The 19,655-nt window shown below is 44.2% G+C and overlaps 2 protein-coding genes across 2 annotated transcripts; both read left to right on the top strand.

Moving 5' to 3' along the window:
* The first annotated feature begins 3,741 nt into the window (after positions 1–3,741).
* Positions 3,742–4,328, top strand: LOC109744548 (glutaredoxin-C1-like). Its single transcript, XM_020303701.4, has one exon. The coding sequence runs from the start codon at positions 3,876–3,878 to the stop codon at positions 4,185–4,187; it is 312 nt and encodes a 103-aa protein (XP_020159290.1). The 5' UTR covers positions 3,742–3,875; the 3' UTR covers positions 4,188–4,328.
* Positions 4,329–12,457: 8,129 nt separating this feature from the next.
* Positions 12,458–13,029, top strand: LOC109744552 (glutaredoxin-C1). Its single transcript, XM_020303706.4, has one exon. The coding sequence runs from the start codon at positions 12,581–12,583 to the stop codon at positions 12,890–12,892; it is 312 nt and encodes a 103-aa protein (XP_020159295.1). The 5' UTR covers positions 12,458–12,580; the 3' UTR covers positions 12,893–13,029.
* The last annotated feature ends 6,626 nt before the right edge of the window (positions 13,030–19,655 follow it).

The raw sequence follows: 19,655 nt of genomic DNA on the forward strand, positions 1-19,655 counted from the left end.
GGTGCGCGAGTACCATTGCAGTCCAAGAATAGTTTGATCTCTTGCCATGTGAGCTCGTTGTGATTACATTGATTAAACCAATAGAAGAAGGGCAATCCTGAATACATGAAGCATTGCAAAATTGTTTCCCATAAGTTAATAAACACATAAGTGAGAAATATCGGTTAAAGGATCGACAACAATTTTCATAAAAGCCAATTTAAAAAAAATCATACGTTTGTGCCCAAATTGTTACCACTTCGTGATTATCCAAACTTCAATTTTATTTAGTAGATAAACTGCAATAATATTTCCTCGTAAGCATTATACTTTGCTCTTGGAGCACCATGGACATGTTCATCACTTATAGACTTAGTTGTTGGTTCATCACCTACAAATTTTAAATATGCCCATGTTATTTTTCAAACAATATTTAAGACTATCTTCTTGGACTGCTAATAGGCTATAGCATCAAGGTTCTATGTAGTACTAAAGAATCAATCATCAAATTAACAAAGATGATAACTCATGTGTTGATGCGGAATTGGATATTTGGTTCCTAAATATTTTACATGGTGTAAATTCATTATTAAGATTCAAACCATGTGAAAAAATTAAATTGGATAGAAATTTAAAAAATACCATAAAAGATTAAGCATCGCATAATTAAAAGCAATGAGATTTAAAACATGCTTAGAATGCACTAACGCATGTTGCATCGTAGAGAATATCGCCATGATCATACGGTTGTTGATAGATCAAGATAGCAAATCCAATGGGTACCCCTAGCCCACCAGGTACCAAATCTCATGTTCAACTTCCTTGTGTCTTGTAAAGGGCGAAATATTGTTTCAATGAGAGGTGAAGTTTTCGTGCTCATAGAGGTAGGGGTGTGTGAGCATTTATATAAGTGAGTGTATATGAGCATGTACGTCTGTATTGTGTTCAGGAATTGATGGATGGAGTGGCACAGAAGCTGCTGACTTAGCGCGCAGCTGGAATGGACAAGGCGGTGACCCGTGAGATTAATCCTAGTACAGTCAGTTTTAAGTGACATGCCGATACATGTAATGATGGCCCTTGATATACCCCCGAAGGTTCTCGATAGTATTATCCGGATTTGTCGGAGCTTCTTCTAGGCAGCCACTATGCAGTTGCCTCGAACGACGTTTGCATGCCAAAGAGGGTGAGAGGCCTTGGGCTGCCAAACTTCAAATGGATGAACGTGGCCCTCAGGGCACGTTGGTTATGGCTGCGGCACACAGACCGGGACATGCCATGGGCTGAGCTCGACATCAAGGTGCCGCCCGAGGCAACTCAAATATATCATGCGGCTATGTTCGTTCTTGTTGGAGATGGCAAATCCTCCGACTTTTGGTTGGAAAGATGACTCGACAGGCATCATGTACAGGATTTCACACCTACGCTCTATGATCAGATCAGACCATGCGTGCATGCCTCTCGTACGGTGTTCGACGCACTCACGGGAAGCTGGCCTATGGATTTGGGACCAGTCCCGAGAGCCGAAGAGCTGGCCGAGTACCTAGTCCTCAGGGATATGACCAACACGGTAGAGTTGCATGAAGGGCAGCCATGTCAGGTGAGATGGGCATGGGAGGCCTCGGGAGAATACTCGGCAGGATTTACGCAAGCAAATTTGTTGCCAATGTCCATAATTTGGGAGCCAAATTCATGTGGCAATCGAGGGCACCGCTTAGGTGCAAGATCTTGTCATGGCTTGCACTCTGCAACTGGTGTTGGACTTCGGGTCGCCTAGCGAGGAGGGGTCTTCCGCACCAGGCAGCATGCCCAATGTGCGATCAGGAAGAGTAAATAGCATAAAACTATCACTTTTCGTTCTATGATTTCAAAAAACTACCAGAAATTTGTTTGTGACTGATAACTACCAGAATCGGCGTCGGCTGTTTCAAAAAACCCAAAACATCCGTGGCTAAGGAATTAAACCGGTTTATGACAGGTCGGGCCCGCACCTAAACGAACCGTTTGTTTGACCGCTAACTTACATGTGGGTCCTACACGTAAGTTTTGTAAAAAAGCAATCGGGTCCCTGGAATAATTTTAAAAAAGCAATCGGGTCCCTGGGGAGGTCGTCCTGCAGCTTGCACGCCCGCACGCGGCGACCTCGTCGGGCTGCACGCGGCGACCTCGTCGGGCTGCTCGGCCGTGCTGCAGGGCCGGCGACGCGCTCCCTCCGGCCGCTCCCGTGCCCGGCTGTGCCTCGGGTGAGCCGCTGGAGCAGCCGCCGACTCCTTGGATGTGGTCGGCCTCTTCGTCGCGGAGGCGGCTAGCGGAGGTGGTCGGCCTCTCTGTCGAGGCGGGCAGCGGAGGTGGCCGACCTCTGTGCGGCGGCGGGCATCGGAGGTGGGCGGTGCGCCCCTCCATGGGGCTTCGGCACGGTCGCCGCGCTGCCGCGCGCCATCGGGAGGTGCTGAGGGGCCACCGCGAGCCGCGCCGGGGCAAGGGGGCACGGGCCGCCGCCGGCAGCCCCTGCCTTCATGCCCTCTGGAGGTGAGCTCGCCGGTGGCGGCGTGGCGGCCGCTAGGCGGAGGCGGAGCTCCAGTGGGGTGGGAAAGGAGGCGAGGTGGACGGCGGCTGGGAGCTGTCTGGAGGGACCCGATTGCTTTTCATTTTTTTGGCAGGGACCTGATTGATTTTATGCCACGCCAGTTAACAGTCAAACGAACGGTCAAACAAACGGTTCGTTTAGGTGCGGGCCCGACCTGTCATAAACCGGTTTAATTCCTTAGCCACGGATGTTTTGGGTTTTTTGAAACAGCCGACGCTGATTCTGATAGTTATCAGTCACAAACAAATTTGTGGTAGTTTTTTAGAACCATAGGACGAAAAGGGATAGTTTTATGCTATTTACTCGATCAGGAACAAGAGAGTATCGACCATGTACTGATCTCATGTTCGAGATCACTTTAGTTCGAAGCTCGGACGGCGTGAGGACACCCAGAGTGGACTCCATCCACGGATGACCGACTTCTAGCGTGGTGCATCTCGCTCCAACGAACACCCCCACACCACAAAGACCTACACACATTCGTTTCCTTGGTCATGTGGCAACCGTGGAAGCATAGAAACAACATGGTGTGTGAGAAGGCCATCCCGTGTGTTAGGACCGTGATTGGCAAGATCCTAGAAGAAGGGACATAATGGATGGCGGCGGGTAAATTTAAGGAAGATGTAACTACGGTTTTCCAAAGGTTGTATGTGCGGATGAACCGCGAGTAGTCCCGTTTGTAAAATTGGTGAACGGGTGGTTCCACGCTCTTCTTCTATGAATGTTGATACGCATGCTTATGCATATTCCGAAGAAAAAAAATATTCTCGTGCTCATAGGGCCGGATAGGTTATGTATGCGTGCGTTTAAAAGGATGAGTGATATGAGCGTCTACGTCTGTACTGTGCTTTACAAAAAACTACAAAGGACCATATGATCTCACCAGCATCTCTCTCCATGTCTCTCTCGTCTGACTTGTCGAATAGGGGATAGAAGAGAATTTACTAAAAGTCAGAGCTCCATGCCTTATCCACAATATAATCCATTGCATCTTGGCCCCTTTGGTATCAGGTCGCCGCATCGCCATTGCCATCCAGAAATTCGATACTCCACAGTCCACACTGAGCCCATACGTGGAGTGGCGCAAATTAAAGGAGCTCAGCATTTGTCCGAACCCTCCCGTATCACCTCTTTCGGGTCAAATTGCTCGAAGATCATCCTGTCGGTGCACATTTCCATGGCTATATATGCAAGGCTCCCCTATGCCCAGCTCAAAGCAAGCCAGCACAGCTCAAAGCCTCGTATACAAGAGCTAGCTAGAAGCGATTGTAGCTACTAATTGAGCTCACTAGCATTGGCACTAAGCTTAATGGAGCAGGTGACGAAGCTAGCGGGGCAGCGGGCGGTGGTGATCTTCGGCATGAGCTCCTGCTGCATGTGCCACACCGTGACGACCCTCCTCCGGGATCTCGGGGCGAACCCGACGGTGGTGGAACTGGACGAGGACCCTTGGGGGAAGGAGATGGAGAAGGCGCTGGCGAGGCTCCTCGGCCGGAACCCTGCCGTGCCGGCGGTGTTCATCGGCGGCAGGCTCGTCGGATGCACCGACAAGGTCATGTCCCTTCACCTCAGCGGCAAGCTTGTTCCACTGCTTCGTAATGCAGGTGCGGTCTGGGTGTAGTGCGTGCATGGGCTTTGTAGATATTCGGCCTGATGCATTGGGCGCCAGAGAATTATGTAATACACGTATGTGTACGTGCTCTGTTATCCTTTCCTGTATCAGGTGATGATAGACTTAAGGAAACCATGCAGGACTTTTTACTAATTTTTTTAACATTTAACACAGTACATGCACATGCACTCATCCTCACACATTCTATCCCTACATGCACATCATCTTGACATTGACGTGATCGCAAGCTTTCGTAGTCGACGGAAATGTCTCCTCCCACTAAACGCACATCGTCGAAAAGCCTGAAATAAATTCAGGAAAATGCAAGCACCGGTGTCAAGTCAAACCACTGTCCACCTAAGTCCTAACCATCCAACTACAGGTTGGTTTGCAGGTCTTTTTACTTCTGATGGGAGTACCTGTCATGTCAAGCTGTTAAGCATTATAATTTGTGCATTCACAAAAAAGAAAAGCATTATAATTTGTGGTGTCTTAAGTCAAACTTTATAATAGTTTATCAAAGTTATATCAAATATGAATAGTACCAAGTAAATAAAATATGAAAATATAGTACATGATGGATCTAATGATATATAATAGGTATCGTGAATGGTGATTATTTTTCCTGTAACCTTGCTCAAATATCAAAAAAAATGACTTAAGATAACACTATTAGTCAAGTAAAAATGAGTTTTTTTTCTTTTGAGATCAAAATTGGCGGGTACATGAACTTTAAACTTCAACTTTCAAAATTTAAACTTTTGGTATTTAAACTTCTGAAAATTTTAACTTGTAAAAATACTGAACTTTGAACATTGTGATGAACTTTGCACACAAATGAAATATATGAAAAAACGCATGTGTGGGCCCCACCATGAAACTCTTCCTTGTGCTAATGCAGCTCCTAAACAAAATGCGTATGTCCACCTCACATAGGTGGGGCTCTCGTGTTAAATCACTCGGCCAACCGACAAAATGCCTCTACGCGTGTGAAGACCCCCTACGGAGGTCCCCTATAATTCGGGCAAATGCACAGGGGACGACTCCCCTTTTGTTCTTCTGGTTTCTAGTCAGTTTTCGGAAAAAGAAAGAATCTAGCTGCAAGATTTATTTCATATTTAAAAATGTTTAAGTTTTTTATAAAAAAACCAAAATTGTTTTTAAAATTTTGTCTATTTTAAAAATGTTCTTGAACTCAAGTATGTTCATAAATTTAAAAAATGCTCGCATATTTTACATAATGTTCATGAATTATAAAAATATTCAAATGTTCATGTTTTTAAAAGAGGTAAAACAAACATACGTAAGTAAGAAAAAAGATATTACCAGAAGAAAGACTGCGGAAAATAAGTGGTAGAGCTACTCCCTCCGTGAGTTAGTACAAAGTTGGGTCATCTATTTTGGAACGAAAAGAGTACCATACTACCAATATGGCTGGTCCAACAGGGAGTTGTTGGTTTGCTACGTTGGTATTGATTCGTAATATCAGCAGATGTCTATATAGGGTTGCTCATGGGGCAGAGTACGCAAGGAGGATCAGACTAGGTGCACACGAGACAAGGTATAGTCAGGGTTCATTTCCTTGGGGTGAGGTAATACCCTACATCTTGCATGTCTAAAAGCATCTCCAGCCGTTGGCCCTCCCAGGACGCATAAAAATCATCCCCTGGGGACGAGCCGGCGATACAATCGGCGCTGGGGCGGTTTTGCGCCCAGTCGTCGCGCCCAGGCGCCGATATTGGCCCACTTTTCAGCCCCATTTTGGCTAATAAAGGGCCCATATGGGTGAGAATATGCCCATATTCGGCGTGGTTCGCCGTGGCTCGGCGTTCAATTATCAACATAAAATTTTTATCACATATTTCATCACAAAAAAATCAAATACTTCAACAAAATAGTACAACAACAAATAGTTCAATACAAATTATATAGTTCAACAAATAAAACTCATATTTCATCACACGTCGCGCCCGACGTCGCCCTTGAGCCTCCATAGATGCTCTATCAGATCTTGCTGCAGTTGATGATGCACCTGTGGGTCTCGGATCTCCTGACGCATACTGAGATAGGCAGTCCAGGTTGCCGGTAGCTGGTGATCAACTTCGGCTAGAGGACCCTGCCTATAGTATGGTTCAGTGTCAAACACTGGGTCTTCTTGCTCGCTCTCGATGATCATGTTGTGCAAGATGACACAGCAAGTCATAATCTCCCACATTTGATCTTTCGACCAGGTCTGAGCGGGGTACCGGACAACACCAAATCGAGATTGGAGCACACCAAATGCCCGCTCGACATCCTTCCTGCAAGCCTCCTGAATCTTCGCAAACAAGGCGTTCTTGCCTCCTGACACAGGGTTTGAGATCGTCTTCACAAATTTCGACCATCTCGGATAGATGCCATCAGCTAGATAGTACCCCTTGTTGTAGTGCCGCCCATTGATCTCGAAGTTCACCGGAGGAGAATGACCTTCAACAAGCTTGGCAAAGACAGGAGAGCACTGCAGCACGTTGATGTCATTGTGAGTTCCTGGCATACCAAAGAAGGAGTGCCAAATCCAGAGGTCCTGTGTGGCCACCGCCTCAAGTACCACACTGCAACCGCCTTTGGCGCCTTTGTACATCCCCTGCCAAGCAAATGGGCAATTCTTCCATTTCCAATGCATGCAGTCGATGCTTCCAAGCATCCCAGGAAATCCTCTTGTTGCATTCTGTGCTAGGATCCGAGCAGTGTCATCCGTATTGGGTGTTCTCAAGTATTGCGGTCCAAACACTGCCACCACTGCCCGACAGAACTTGTAGAAACACTCTATGCTGGTGGACTTGGCCATGCGCCCATAGTCGTCGAGTGAATCACCGGGAGCTCCGTATGCAAGCATCCTCATCGCTGTCGTGCACTTCTGGATCGAGGTGAATCCAAGTTTGCCGGTGCAATCCATCTTGCACTTGAAGTAGTTGTTGAACTCCCGGATGGAATTCACAATTCTGAGGAAGAGCTTTCGGCTCATCCGATAACAGCGCCGAAATGTTTTGTCGCCGTGAAGTGGAGCATCGGCGAAGTAGTCGGAGCAGAGCATGCAGTAGCCTTCGAGACGATGGCAGTTTTTTGCTTTCACCCGCCCCGGCGCGGAGCCACCTTGCCGCGGCTTTTCATTGCTCGCCAGCAGCTGGGCGAGGGCGGCGAGCACCATCAGATGCTCTTCTTCCTGGACGTCGGCCTCGGCTTCCTCCTCCAGCAGCGCGGCGAGCGCTTCCTCGTCATCCGAGTCCATCGCCGAGGCAGGCAAATCGCCGAACACCTTGCGCCCGGTGGGCGTGCACCCGCCGCTAAACTGCCCCTCCGCGGCCGGAAACGGCGGCCGGGAACGCCCAGCTGCTGTTGGAGGGGCTGCCGTGGCGAACCTCTGCTATTTCCGGCGGGGAATGGCTATCTAGCGGTGAAGGGCGGCGGGCGGCGCCGGGATATAGCTACTGGCGGCCGAGGGCGTGGGGGGTGGAAGGCGAGTCGGGGAAGAAAATCTTGACTTTTCACCTAACGGTGTGGGCCAGCCGCGCTTTTCCCTTGCGCCGGAGCCTCCGATCGCCCCCGAGTGCGCCGGGTTCGGCCTGCGGCCGCCGGGCGGAAAAAAGGTCGAACCGGCGCTTTTCGTCGTCCTGGGGGCGCGACTGGGGCATTTTTTTGGTGCCGGCGCCCAAAAAGTGGCCTGGGGGGCCTGTTGGGGGCGCGACTGGAGATGCTCTAATATGTATTAATGTTTTCTTGTATTAGAGGTGCATGTTGGCATGTTAAGGACATTGACTCGCGGGGGCCCTACGTATATTGATGGACGATGAGTAGGATTACATGGGACGAGTTGATTTGCATTGCTTGTAGCCCCAGTAATCTATTAGAGTACATGTGTTGTGCACCAAGTAAGGAGGTGCCCTTCTGAAGGAGGCCTATGAGCGGGTAGAGGCATGGGTCTGTGGCCGGCCTGGCGAACCGTGGTGCATCTAGTGCCCCTCGATAGTTTTGGAGATTGTTGGACAAAACAGTTAAGGGACTAATTTTTTGTGAGTATACACAGAAAGTAGGTCCCTGAGGAGATTGCTTATCGTGTGGTAGACAACCCTAAAATTGTGTTGACAAGTAATAGTTTTGGTATATTGTTCGAGGAATAATTGGTTGTAGCGAGGAAAATGAACCAGACGTGAAGATTGTAGTTTCATTTTTCACTTATTGAGTCATAGGGCAAACCATATCATTAAGGGGGTAAGTTGAGATTTAGGTCGTCGATGTGTGCTCAATCCAAAACCAAATTCTTCCAATGAAGACGAGAGAAATCTCTTCACGCAAAGTGTTTATTCTCCGAGTAAGAGACATTGAGACTCCGAGAAAGAATCACTTGCAGTTAAGTTAACTTGACTCATTGAGTGAGTTTGAAATCTGACCATTCTGCCATGTGTCGGTTCTCCGTTGAGTGGTCAGAGCTCTTAATGGTCATTTCACACCTCGGGATCGCTCTTGTATATAAACAGCCCCTCATCCCAACCTGAGATGGTTGGCTGCTCCGTTTGACTTGACAAGACACTGTTTGAGCAACCCCTCCAATGGGAGAACTGAGACAATCCCAGAGAGGAAAAAACAGAGCCTAAAATATGCCAAGTGACTGAGCATCGCGATGAAATAGATTGAAGCTTAGATAGTACCTATTACTCTTGTGGATTATGCATCCACTAGATGGTTAGGTGTCGGTTCAGAGTATCCAAGAGCTATCGTGGGGGTCGCTAAGAACAAGTCTGTGAAGGTCTGGAGATCACCTTGAAGATCTACCTAGAGTAATTGGCCGGAGTCCAAGAGACTTTAGGTCAATGAGAATAGAAGGAATAGTGTTTTTCTTCTATGTTAAATCACAAGTTTCTCCAACCAGACTAGCATTGTGCTTGTGGTGTGAAATAGGTGAACAAATCTTGAGTCACCATCGAGCACCACGGTTCTTTTGCTTACTCTCATTACTTCCTGTAATTTTCCCCTACTCTTAAAGAACTTCTCCCTCGCGATTTCTCTATGTGATTGGTTCTTTGAAACTGCCAAGTACTTGCGATTATGCTCACCATGTTAGAATTATATTTATCTCTTGTAGTACTTGTACTTTTGTATGCTCGCCTACTTGTCATTTACTTCTACTTAGTTATTCTTCTATCACGCAGTCACTTACTTAGTGGAGTTGCCTAGTTATTTCTCGAAGTCACTTACTTCTGCAGTTTTATCTCTGTTTAGTTTCTACTTTAGAGAGAATTTTCATTGTACTTCTTCAAGAAACTTGCTTTTGTCGAAGAAACTTTAAATATCTTCTTCACCTCTTCCCCTCTAGTTGATTTTTGATCCTACAATTACTATCAGAGCAAGGTACCCCGCCTTGTCTCTGCACATTTTGGTCTAACCACCTGGACTTTTGGGAACGTTGACTCTAGTGAATTTCAAGTCGACGGAGAAATCTCATGTCTTTGATAGCAAATACAACCCATTCTGGAAGAACAAGATGTGCATCCACATAAATGTCATAGATGAAGATCTCTAGAGAATCGTTGAAGAAAGATATATTATAGCCAACACTGCCTATGTTAATCTTGAAGAGAGGAAATACTGACAGCTTAATGCTCAAGCTAAGGACATCATCTAGAATCATCTCTCTAAGGGGCAATTCGGCCACGATAGTTCGAGGAACTCAAAGGAAATCTGGATAGACTTGCTAAGGTGAATGAAGGTGTTTCCACTCAGAAAGAATCTCTGGTCGATATTGTACGAAGCTGCTTCAATCTCTTCAGAAGACTTGACAATGAGTGTGTTCAAGATACTAATGATTGTCTCTATTATATCGCCACTGAGCTCAACGAACTTGGCCCTGTTGACATTACTGATCATGAAGTGGTTAAGAAGTTACTTCGGTCTCTGGACAATTCATTTGATACTCTGGTTACGATGATCAAAGAGCGCCCAGATTACAAAGATCTCAAACCCGCAAATGTTCTTGAGAGACTTAACTCAGATGAGCCGCAAGAAGAAGAGACGAGAGATTTGTATGGTTTCAACTATTGCGAAAGCCATGCTCTCAAGGTTGTTGTTGATTCTTCCTCGGAAGAAAAAATTGATGACTATGAATTTGACAACCTGATAATATCGTCCAAGATCTCGCATTGATTGTGAAACGCTTCAACCGATACAAGAAGAAGAATCACTTCTCGAAAAAATGGTTGAAGTATAGCTCAAAATCTGCCTATGGCTCAAATTCCTCGAGTGAAAACTCCTGCTACAAATGCAAAAATACGACCATTTGATCAATGAATTTCCTCTATGGGAAATTGAGGCTAGGAACAATGGCAAAGTTACCAATAGTAGCAAGAGCAGCAAGAGTAGCAAGAGTAAGAACTATGATTCTTAGCATGACAAGAAGAAAAAGAAGCATTTCAAGAATAAAGAGAGTTCATCCTCGAACCTACAAGAAGAAGAATTCTCACAAGGCCAAGGGTTACATTAGCAAAGAGATGGATCCGAGGAAGAAGCCTCTCAGTCTGAAGCCGTTGAAGAAGAATCGTCTGTTGAGGAATCTGGTTCTGACATCGTGGGTATTGCTTACGCCTCTACACCAACATCGAGCTTGTTCTTCGACAATGATGACAGCGACGACGAGGCACCTCCATTCTTCTTAATGGCACAAAACCTCTAAGGGAACTAACTCTCGATCGAGAAAGAATTCCTCGTAGATCGAGAATGGAAATTCCTCGAATGGGTTCTAATGCTGATTCTTCCTCTCATGAATATGAGCACTATTCTTCTAACCATTATGTTCATACTTCTAAGTAAAAAAATCTGCATATTCATACAACTATGCTAATCACTCTTTGAGAAAAAAAATTCTAATGCCTCTCAAGCAAAGTACTCTTATGTTCAGCGTCCAGCTAAATCTTCTCAGTCGCCCATCGTGATTTCGGTGGTTAAGAATAACTAATTCTTCTGCAGGACTATTTCTCCGGTGGCACTGAATGGGTCATGGATAGTGGATGTATTAATCATATGACCAAAGACAGAAGTTTATTCGTCGATCTTAAATTGACTACTCCCTCATAGAAGTATATCACCTTGGGCGACACCAATGAAGGAAAGGTAATTGAGTTAGGTAAAGTTGCTATATCCAAAGAGAAGCACATTGCATGCTTGTTCAATCTCTTGGATTTTCAATCTAGTGTCCATTTCAAATTTTGTGATATGGGCATGATGGTGTTATTCACTAAATCTAGATGTGTGGTTTTCGTGCAAAATGATAACACCTTTATATTCTAAGGTGTAAAAATGTGATTTATATATTGTGGATTTCTCTAAAGGTCCCTTAGTTACCACCTGTTTTCTTGCGGAAACTATAGATGGCTGGTTGTGGCACTAAAGGCATGGCCATGCATGTATGAGAAACTTGCAGGTGTTGGTGAAGAAAAAGCACATCATAGGAATTGCCGATGTAAAATTCGATAAAAATTGCCTCTTTGGTGCATGCGAAGCTAGCAAGCTCGTGAAGAAATCACATTCCGCAGACTATCATGACCATGACAAGGCCACTCGTGATTCTTCACATGGACCTCTTCGGGCCAGAGAACTACTCTAGCTTCGGTGGTAACCACTATGGACTCGTCACTTTCTGATTTTTCTTCACATGAGTTTTCTTTCACGAGGATTAATCTAGAACCCAGAAAATTTTCAAATGTTTTGCCAAAAAGGCTCAAAACGAATATGAAGTCACCATCAGGCATATGAAAAGTGAAAGTGGCACGTAGTTCAACAATACTCATACCGAAGAGTTTCTCAATTATTATGGCATCACCTATGAGTTCTCTGCGGCTTATACTCCCTAGCAAAATAGAGTAGTGGAGAGGAAGACACTCATTAAGATGGTATGCATCATGCTTGATGACTGCAAAACCTCAATGCAATTTTGAGCGAACGCCATCAACAAAGGACCGTATGATCTCACCAGTATCTCCCTTCATGTCTCTCTCATCTGACTTGTCGAATAGGGGATAGATGAGAATTTACTAAAAGTAAGAGCTCCATGCCTTATCCACTATAATCCATTGTACCCCTTTGGTATATCAGGTCGCCGCATCGCCATTGCCATCCAAAAATTCGATGCTCCACACTGAACCCATACGTGGAGTGGCGCAAATTAAAGGAGCTCGGCATTTATCCGAACCCTCCCGTATCACCTTTTTCCGGTCAAATTGCTCGAAGATCATCCTGTCGGTGCACATTTCCATGGCTATATATGCAAGGCTCCTCTATGTCCAGCTCTAAGCAAGCGAGCACAACTCAAAGTCAAAGCCTCGTATACGAGAATCAAGCGCTCTAGCACTAGCACTGAAGACCGGGCCAGCTTGATGGAGCAGGTGACGAAGCTAGCGGGGCAGCGGGCCGTGGTGATCTTCGGCATGAGCTCCTGCTGCATGTGCCACACGGTGACGAGCCTCCTCCGGGATCTCGGGGCGAACCCGACGGTGGTGGAACTGGACGAGGACCCTTGGGGGAAGGAGATGGAGAAGGCGCTGGTGCGGCTCCTCGGACGGAACCCTGCCGTGCCGGCGGTGTTCATCGGCGGCAGGCTCGTGGGATGCACCGACAAGGTCATGTCCCTTCACCTCAGCGGCAAACTGGTCCCGCTGCTTCGTAATGCAGGTGCTGTCTGGGTGTAGTCCAGGGAGGGCTTTGTAGATATTCGGCTTGATGCATTGGGCGCCAGAGAATAATGTAATGTGTACGTGCTCTGTTATTCTTTCCTGTATTTGGGGATGATGGAGACCAAGGAAACCATGCAGGTCTTTTTACTGTTGATTGATGGGAGTACCTGTCCTATCAAAGTGTTACACATTATACCTTTCAAAAAAAAAGTGTTACACATTATAAAAGCAAATTGCGAGAGAACTTTCATTCTATTTCTCAATTGTCAAGCGGGTACAAAGAACACCAGAAGTTAAAAAAAAATTACATCCAAGTACGTAGACCACCTAGCGATGACTACAAGTGCGCGCCGAAGACACACCGCCGTCATCGCCACTCCCTCATCGCTGTCAGCCAAACCTTGTTGTAGTAGACAGTCAAAAAATCGTCGTGCTAAGCCCCATAGTTACGCATTATAATTAATGGTGTCTTCAATCAAACTTTGTTATATTTTATCAAAATTATAATAAATACAAACAGTACCAAATAAATATAATATGAAAATATATTACATGATGAATCTAATGATATATAATAGGTATAGTGAATGGTGATATTGTTTTTATGTAACTTTGCTCAAACTTAAAAAAAAATGACTTAAGACAACACTATTATGTGAGGTAAAAAAGGGGCTTTTTTTTCTTTTCATATCAAACCAGGCGGGTACATGAACTTTAAACTTTAACTTTCAAAATTTCAACTTTTGGTATTGTACTTTCAAAATTTAAAACTTTTGAAAATTTAAACTTATAAAAATATTGAACTCTCAAAATTGTAATGAACTTTGCACAGAAATGTAATATATGAAAAACGCATGTGTGGGCCCCACCATGAAACTCTTGTGCTAATGTAACTCCTTTGAAAAAAGTCGAGTGGCCGCCTCACATGATGACCCCCTACGGAGGCCCCCTATAATGCCGGAAATGCAATGGGGACTATTCCTCTTTTGTTCTTCTGGTTTCTAGTTGGTTTTCTCAGGAAAAAAAAGCTAGCTGTAAGATTTAATTCATATTCAAAAAAATTAAGTTCTTTAAAAAATGTCCACGAATCTTAAAAATGATTATGTATTTTAAACGTGTTCTGGAATTCAAGGGTGTTCATCAATTTTAAAAATATTCACAAATTTTAAAAATGCTCATGTATTTTAAACAATGTTGTCGAGTTATAAAAAATATTCATATACTCCTAAAATTGTTCTAATTTTGTTACATGTTTATGTTTTTTAAAACATGTAAAACAAAAATATGAAAGTAAGTAGAAAAAATAAATTAGCAAAAGAAAGACCATAGAAAATAGACGGATCAGAACAAAAAACAAAAAGAATTACTCTGGAAACTGCATCCCGACGTGTTTAAGATGTCCAGCCCATGGACGGTCGCTCTGTTCGTTTGGGTGACATCTTGTTGTAATAAAAGAGGGATGATTAGAAATTTCCCCTTTTACACGAGCAGTTGGTTTGCTTCATTCGTGTCCATTCATTATATCAGCAGATCCCTTGATAGGGTTGCTCATGGGGCAGTGTACGCAACAAGGATCAGATTGGATGTACACGAGACAAGGATATAGTCAGGTTCACTTCTTCAGGGTGAGGTAATACCTTACATTTTGCATGTCTGATATGTATTAATGTTGTCTTGAGTGAGACATGTATGATATGTGTTACACGCATACCGACTCATGGGGCCTCGACTTATATTGGTGGACGAGGGGTAGGACTACATGGGCTTGAGCCGATTTACATGGCTTGTAGCCCAAGTAATCTATTAGAGTACATGTTTTGTGCACCAAGTAAGGAGGTGCCCTTCTGAAGGAGGCATATTGGTCACGTAGAGGCATGGACTTATGGCTGGCCTAGTGGGTTGTAGGTGCATCCAGTGCTCCTCGATAGTTTTGGAGATTGTTGGACAAAACAGTTAATGGACTGATTAGTTTATGACTATACTCGGGAAGTAGGACTCTAGAAGATTGTTTATCGTGTAGTAGACGACCCCTCAAAATTGTGTTTATAAGCAATAGTTTTGGTGTGCTGTTTTAGGAACAATTGACTGCAGCGAGGAAAATGACGCAGACGTGAAGACTATAGAGTTTTCTAGTTTGACTTTTCACTTATTGAGTCATAGGGCAAACCATACTATTAAGGAGAGGGGGTCCAAGTTAAGTTGATATTTAGGTCATCGATGTATGCTCAATCAAAAACCTATTTCTTCGAGTGAAGATGAGCGAAATCTCTTCATGCAGAGTGTTTATTCTCTGAGTCCGACACAATGTTCTTCGGGACTCCAAGAAAGAATCACTTGCGGTTAAGTCGACTTGACTTGTTCCCCAAGTTAGTCGGTGGGTGAGTTTGAAATCAGACCTTTATGCCATGTGTTGATATTTAGGTCATCGATGTATGCTCAATCCAAAACCTATTTCTTTGAGTGAAGATGAGAGAAATCTCTTCGTGCAAAGTGTTTATTCTCTAAGTCCGCTACAATGTTCTTCAGGACTCCGAGTAGGAAACATTTGTAGTTAAGTCGACGTGACTTGTTCCTCAATTAAGTCGATGTGTGAGTTTGAAATCCGACCTTTATACCATGTGTTTGTTCTTCGTTGAGTGGGTAGTGCCCTTATGCTCATTTCACACCTTGGGATCGCTCCCGCCTATAAATATACCCTCATCCCAGCCTAAGATGGTTGGCTGCTTCGTTTGACTTGACAAGACATTATCTGAGCAACCCCTCCTTTGAGAGAATTGAGAGAATACTAATGAGGGAAAACCCAGAGCCTAAAATATGTCAAGTGATTGAGCATCATGATGAACTAGATTGAATCTTAGCTTGTACGTGTTACTCTTGTGAACTATGCATCCACTAGACGGTTAGGTGTCAGTTCGGGGTATCCAAGAGATACCATGGATCACCAAAAACAAGTATGTGAAGGTCGGAGGTCACCTTGAAGATCTACCTAGAGTAGTTGGCCGGAGTCCGAGGGATTTCAGGTCAAGCAGAATAGGACGAAGAGAGGTTTTCTTCAGTGTTAAATCACAAGTTCCTCTAACCACACGTAGCATTGTGACGGCAGTGTGAACAAATCTAGAGTCTCCATCGAACACCGCGATTCTTTTGCTCACTCACATCACTTTCTGTAATTTCCCCTGTTATCGAAAAACTTCTCCCCCGCAATTTCTCTCTGTGACAAGTTCGCCAAAACTGCTAAGTACTTGCCATTTTGCTCGTCATGTTAGCATTTGCTACTTGTGAGTTGCGGTGGGATTTTCCCCGAAGAGGGAGGGTAAAGCAATATAGTAGCGGATAGTATTTCCCTCAGTGCTAAACCAAGGTTATCGAACCAACAGGAGCAAAAGAAAGTTCAATATTTTTGGCCTGTAGGTCTATAGTGAACTACTCACACATCATCGGAAGGGCGGCAAGGTTGATGTAGAAGCCCTCCATGATCGATTTCCCCTCCGGCAGAGTATCGAAAAAGGCCTCCAGATGGGATCGTGGAAGAACAGAAGTTTGCGGCGGCGAACAAATTGTTTCAGGTGGCTCTCTGTGGGATTTATGAGAATTTATAGGCTTGGAATTATGACAAAGGGAGTTGCATGGGGCCCACAAGCTTAGGCGCCCCCTAGGGCGTGCGCCGTGTGAGCTTGTGGCTCTCCCGTAGATCGTCTGGTCTCCTCCCGAGGCTTCTACGGTCCCTTTTGGTCTAGAAAAAATCACCGTGAAGTTTCATCCTGTTTGGACTTCGTTTGGTATTGCTTTTCTGAAAAGCAAAAAACTTGCAGAAAACAGGAACTGGCACTGGGCACTGAGTTAATAGGTTAGTTCCCAAAACGATACAAAATTACATATAAAGCATCCAAGATTGATAATATAATAGCATGAAACAATAAAAAATTATAGATGCGTTGGAGACATATCGGCATTATATTTATCTCTTGAAGTTGCAGTACTTGTATGCTCGCCTAGTTGTCATTTACCTCTACTTAGTTATTCTTCTATCTTGCGTTCTGATAGATTTATCTCAGTGAAGTTGCCTAGTTATTTCTATAAGTCATTTACTTTTGCAATTTTGTCTGTGTTTAGTTTCTGTCTTAGAGAGAATTCCTGTTGTGCTTCTCCGAGAAACTTGCTTTTGTTGAAAAACTTTATATCTCCTATTCACCCCTCCCCCTCTAGTTGATTTGTGATCCTACAATTCCTACCAGAGCAAGGTACTCACTTGTCTCTGCACATTTTGGTCTAACCTCCTGGAGTTTTCAGAATGCCGACTCTAGTCAATTTCAAGTCATCCGAGAATATTCATGTCTTTGATGGCAAAGACTGTCCATTCTCGAAGAACAAGATAAGCATCCACATAAACGTCTGCTACCTCTTGAGCACTGCGTTGGTTTTCCCTTGAAGAGGAAAGGGTGATGCAGTAAAGTAGCGTAAGTATTTCCCTCAGTTTTTGAGAACCAAGGTATCAATCCAGTAGGAGACCACACACGAGTCCCTCGCACCTACACAAACAAACAAGAACCTCGCAACCAACGCGATAAAGGGGTTGTCAATCCCTCAACGGTCACTTATGAGAGTGAGATCTGATAGATATGATAAGATAATATTTTTGGTATTTTTATGATAAAGATGCAAAGTAAAATAAAAGGCAATAAAAATAGCTAAGTGTTGGAAGATTTATATGATGGAAAATAGACCCGGGGGCCATAGGTTTCACTAGTGGCTTCTCTCGAGAGCATAAGTATTACGGTGGGCGAACAAATTACTGTTGAGCAATTGACAGAATTGAGCATAGTTATGAGAATATCTAGGTATGATCATGTATATAGGCATCACATCTGAGACAAGTAGACCGACTCCTGCCTGTATCTACTACTATTACTCCACACATCGACCACTATCCAGCATGCATCTAGAGTATTATGTTCAAAAGAACAGAGTAACGCTTTAAGTAAGATGACATGATGTAGCGGGATAAACTTATGCAATATGATATAAACCCCATCTTGTTATCCTCGATGGCAACAATACAATACGTGCCTTGCTGCCCCTACTGTCACTGGGAAAGGACACCGCAAGATTGAACCCAAAGCTAAGCAATTCTCCCATTGCAAGAAAGATCAATCTAGTAGGCCAAACCAAACTGATAATTCGAAGAGACTTGCAAAGATAACCAATCATACATAAAAGAATTCAGAGAAGATTCAAATATTGTTCATAGATAAACTTGATCATAAACCCACAATTCATTGATCTCAACAAACACACCGCAAAAGAAGATTACATCGAATACATCTCCACGAGAATCGTGGAGAACTTTGTATTGAGATCCAAAGAGAGAGAAGAAGCCATCTAGCTAATAACTATGGACCTGAAGGTCTGAGGTGAACTACTCACACATCATCGGAGAGGCTATGGTGTTGATGTAGAAGCCCTCCGTGATCAATGCCCCCTCCGGCAGGACGCCGGAAAAGGCCCCAAGATGGGATCTCACGGGTACAGAAGGTTGCGGCGATGGAATTAGGTTTTCGTGGATGCTTCTGTTGGTTTGGGGGTACGTAGGTATATATAGGAGGAAGAAGTACGTCGGTGGAGCAGCGTGGGCCCCACGAGGGTGGAGGGTGCGCCCAGGGGGGGTAGGCGCGCCCCCTATCTCGTGCCCTCCTAGTTGCTTTCTTGACGTAGGGTCCAAGTCCTCTGGATCACGTTCGTTCCGAAAATCACGTTCCCGAAGGTTTCATTCCGTTTGGACTCCGTTTGATTTTCTTTTTCTGCGAATCACTGAAATAGGCAAAAAACAGCAATTTGGGCTGGGCCTTCGGTTAATAGGTTAGTCCCAAAAATGATATAAAAGTGTATAATAAAGCCCGTTAAACATCCAAAATAGAATATAATATAGCATGAAGCAATAAAAAATTATAGATACGTTGGAGACGTATCAAGCATCCCCAAGCTTAATTCCTGCTCGTCCTCGAGTAGGTAATGATAAAAACAGAATTTTTGATGCGGAATACTACTTGGCATAATTTTCAATGTAATTCTCTTATTTGTGGTATGAATGTTCAGATCCGAAAGATTCAAGACAAAAGTTTAATATTGGCATAAAAATAATAATACTTCAAGCATACTAACTAAGCAATTATGTCTTCTCAAAATAACATGGCCAAAGAAAGTTATCCCTACAAAATCATATAGTCTGGCTATGCTCTATCTTCACCACACAAAGTATTTAAATCATGCACAACCCCGATGACAAGCCAAGCAATTGTTTCATACTTTTGTTGTTCTCAAACTTTTTCAATCTTCGCGCAATACATGAGGGTGAGCCATGGACATAGCACTATATGTGGAATAGAATGGTGGTTGTGGAGAAGACAAAAGAGGGAGAAGATAGTCTCACATCAACTAGGCGTATCAACGGGCTATGGAGATGCCCATTAATAGATATCAATGTGAGTGGGTAGGGATTGCCATGCAACGGATGCACTAGAGCTATAAGTATATGAAAGCTCAACAAAAGAAACTAAGTGGGCGTGCATCCAACTCGCTTGCTCACGAAGACCTAGGGCATTTTGAGGAAGCCCATCATTGGAATATACAAGCCAAGTTCTATAATGAAAAATTCCCACTAGTATATGAAAGTGATATCATAGGAGACTCTCTATCATGAAGATCATGGTGCTACTTTGAAGCACAAGTGTGGTAAAAGGATAGTAACATTGTCCCTTCTCTCTTTTTCTCTCATTTTTTT

Source organism: Aegilops tauschii, chromosome 5, assembly GCF_002575655.3.
Source record: "Aegilops tauschii subsp. strangulata cultivar AL8/78 chromosome 5, Aet v6.0, whole genome shotgun sequence".
Classification (NCBI taxonomy): domain Eukaryota; kingdom Viridiplantae; phylum Streptophyta; class Magnoliopsida; order Poales; family Poaceae; genus Aegilops; species Aegilops tauschii.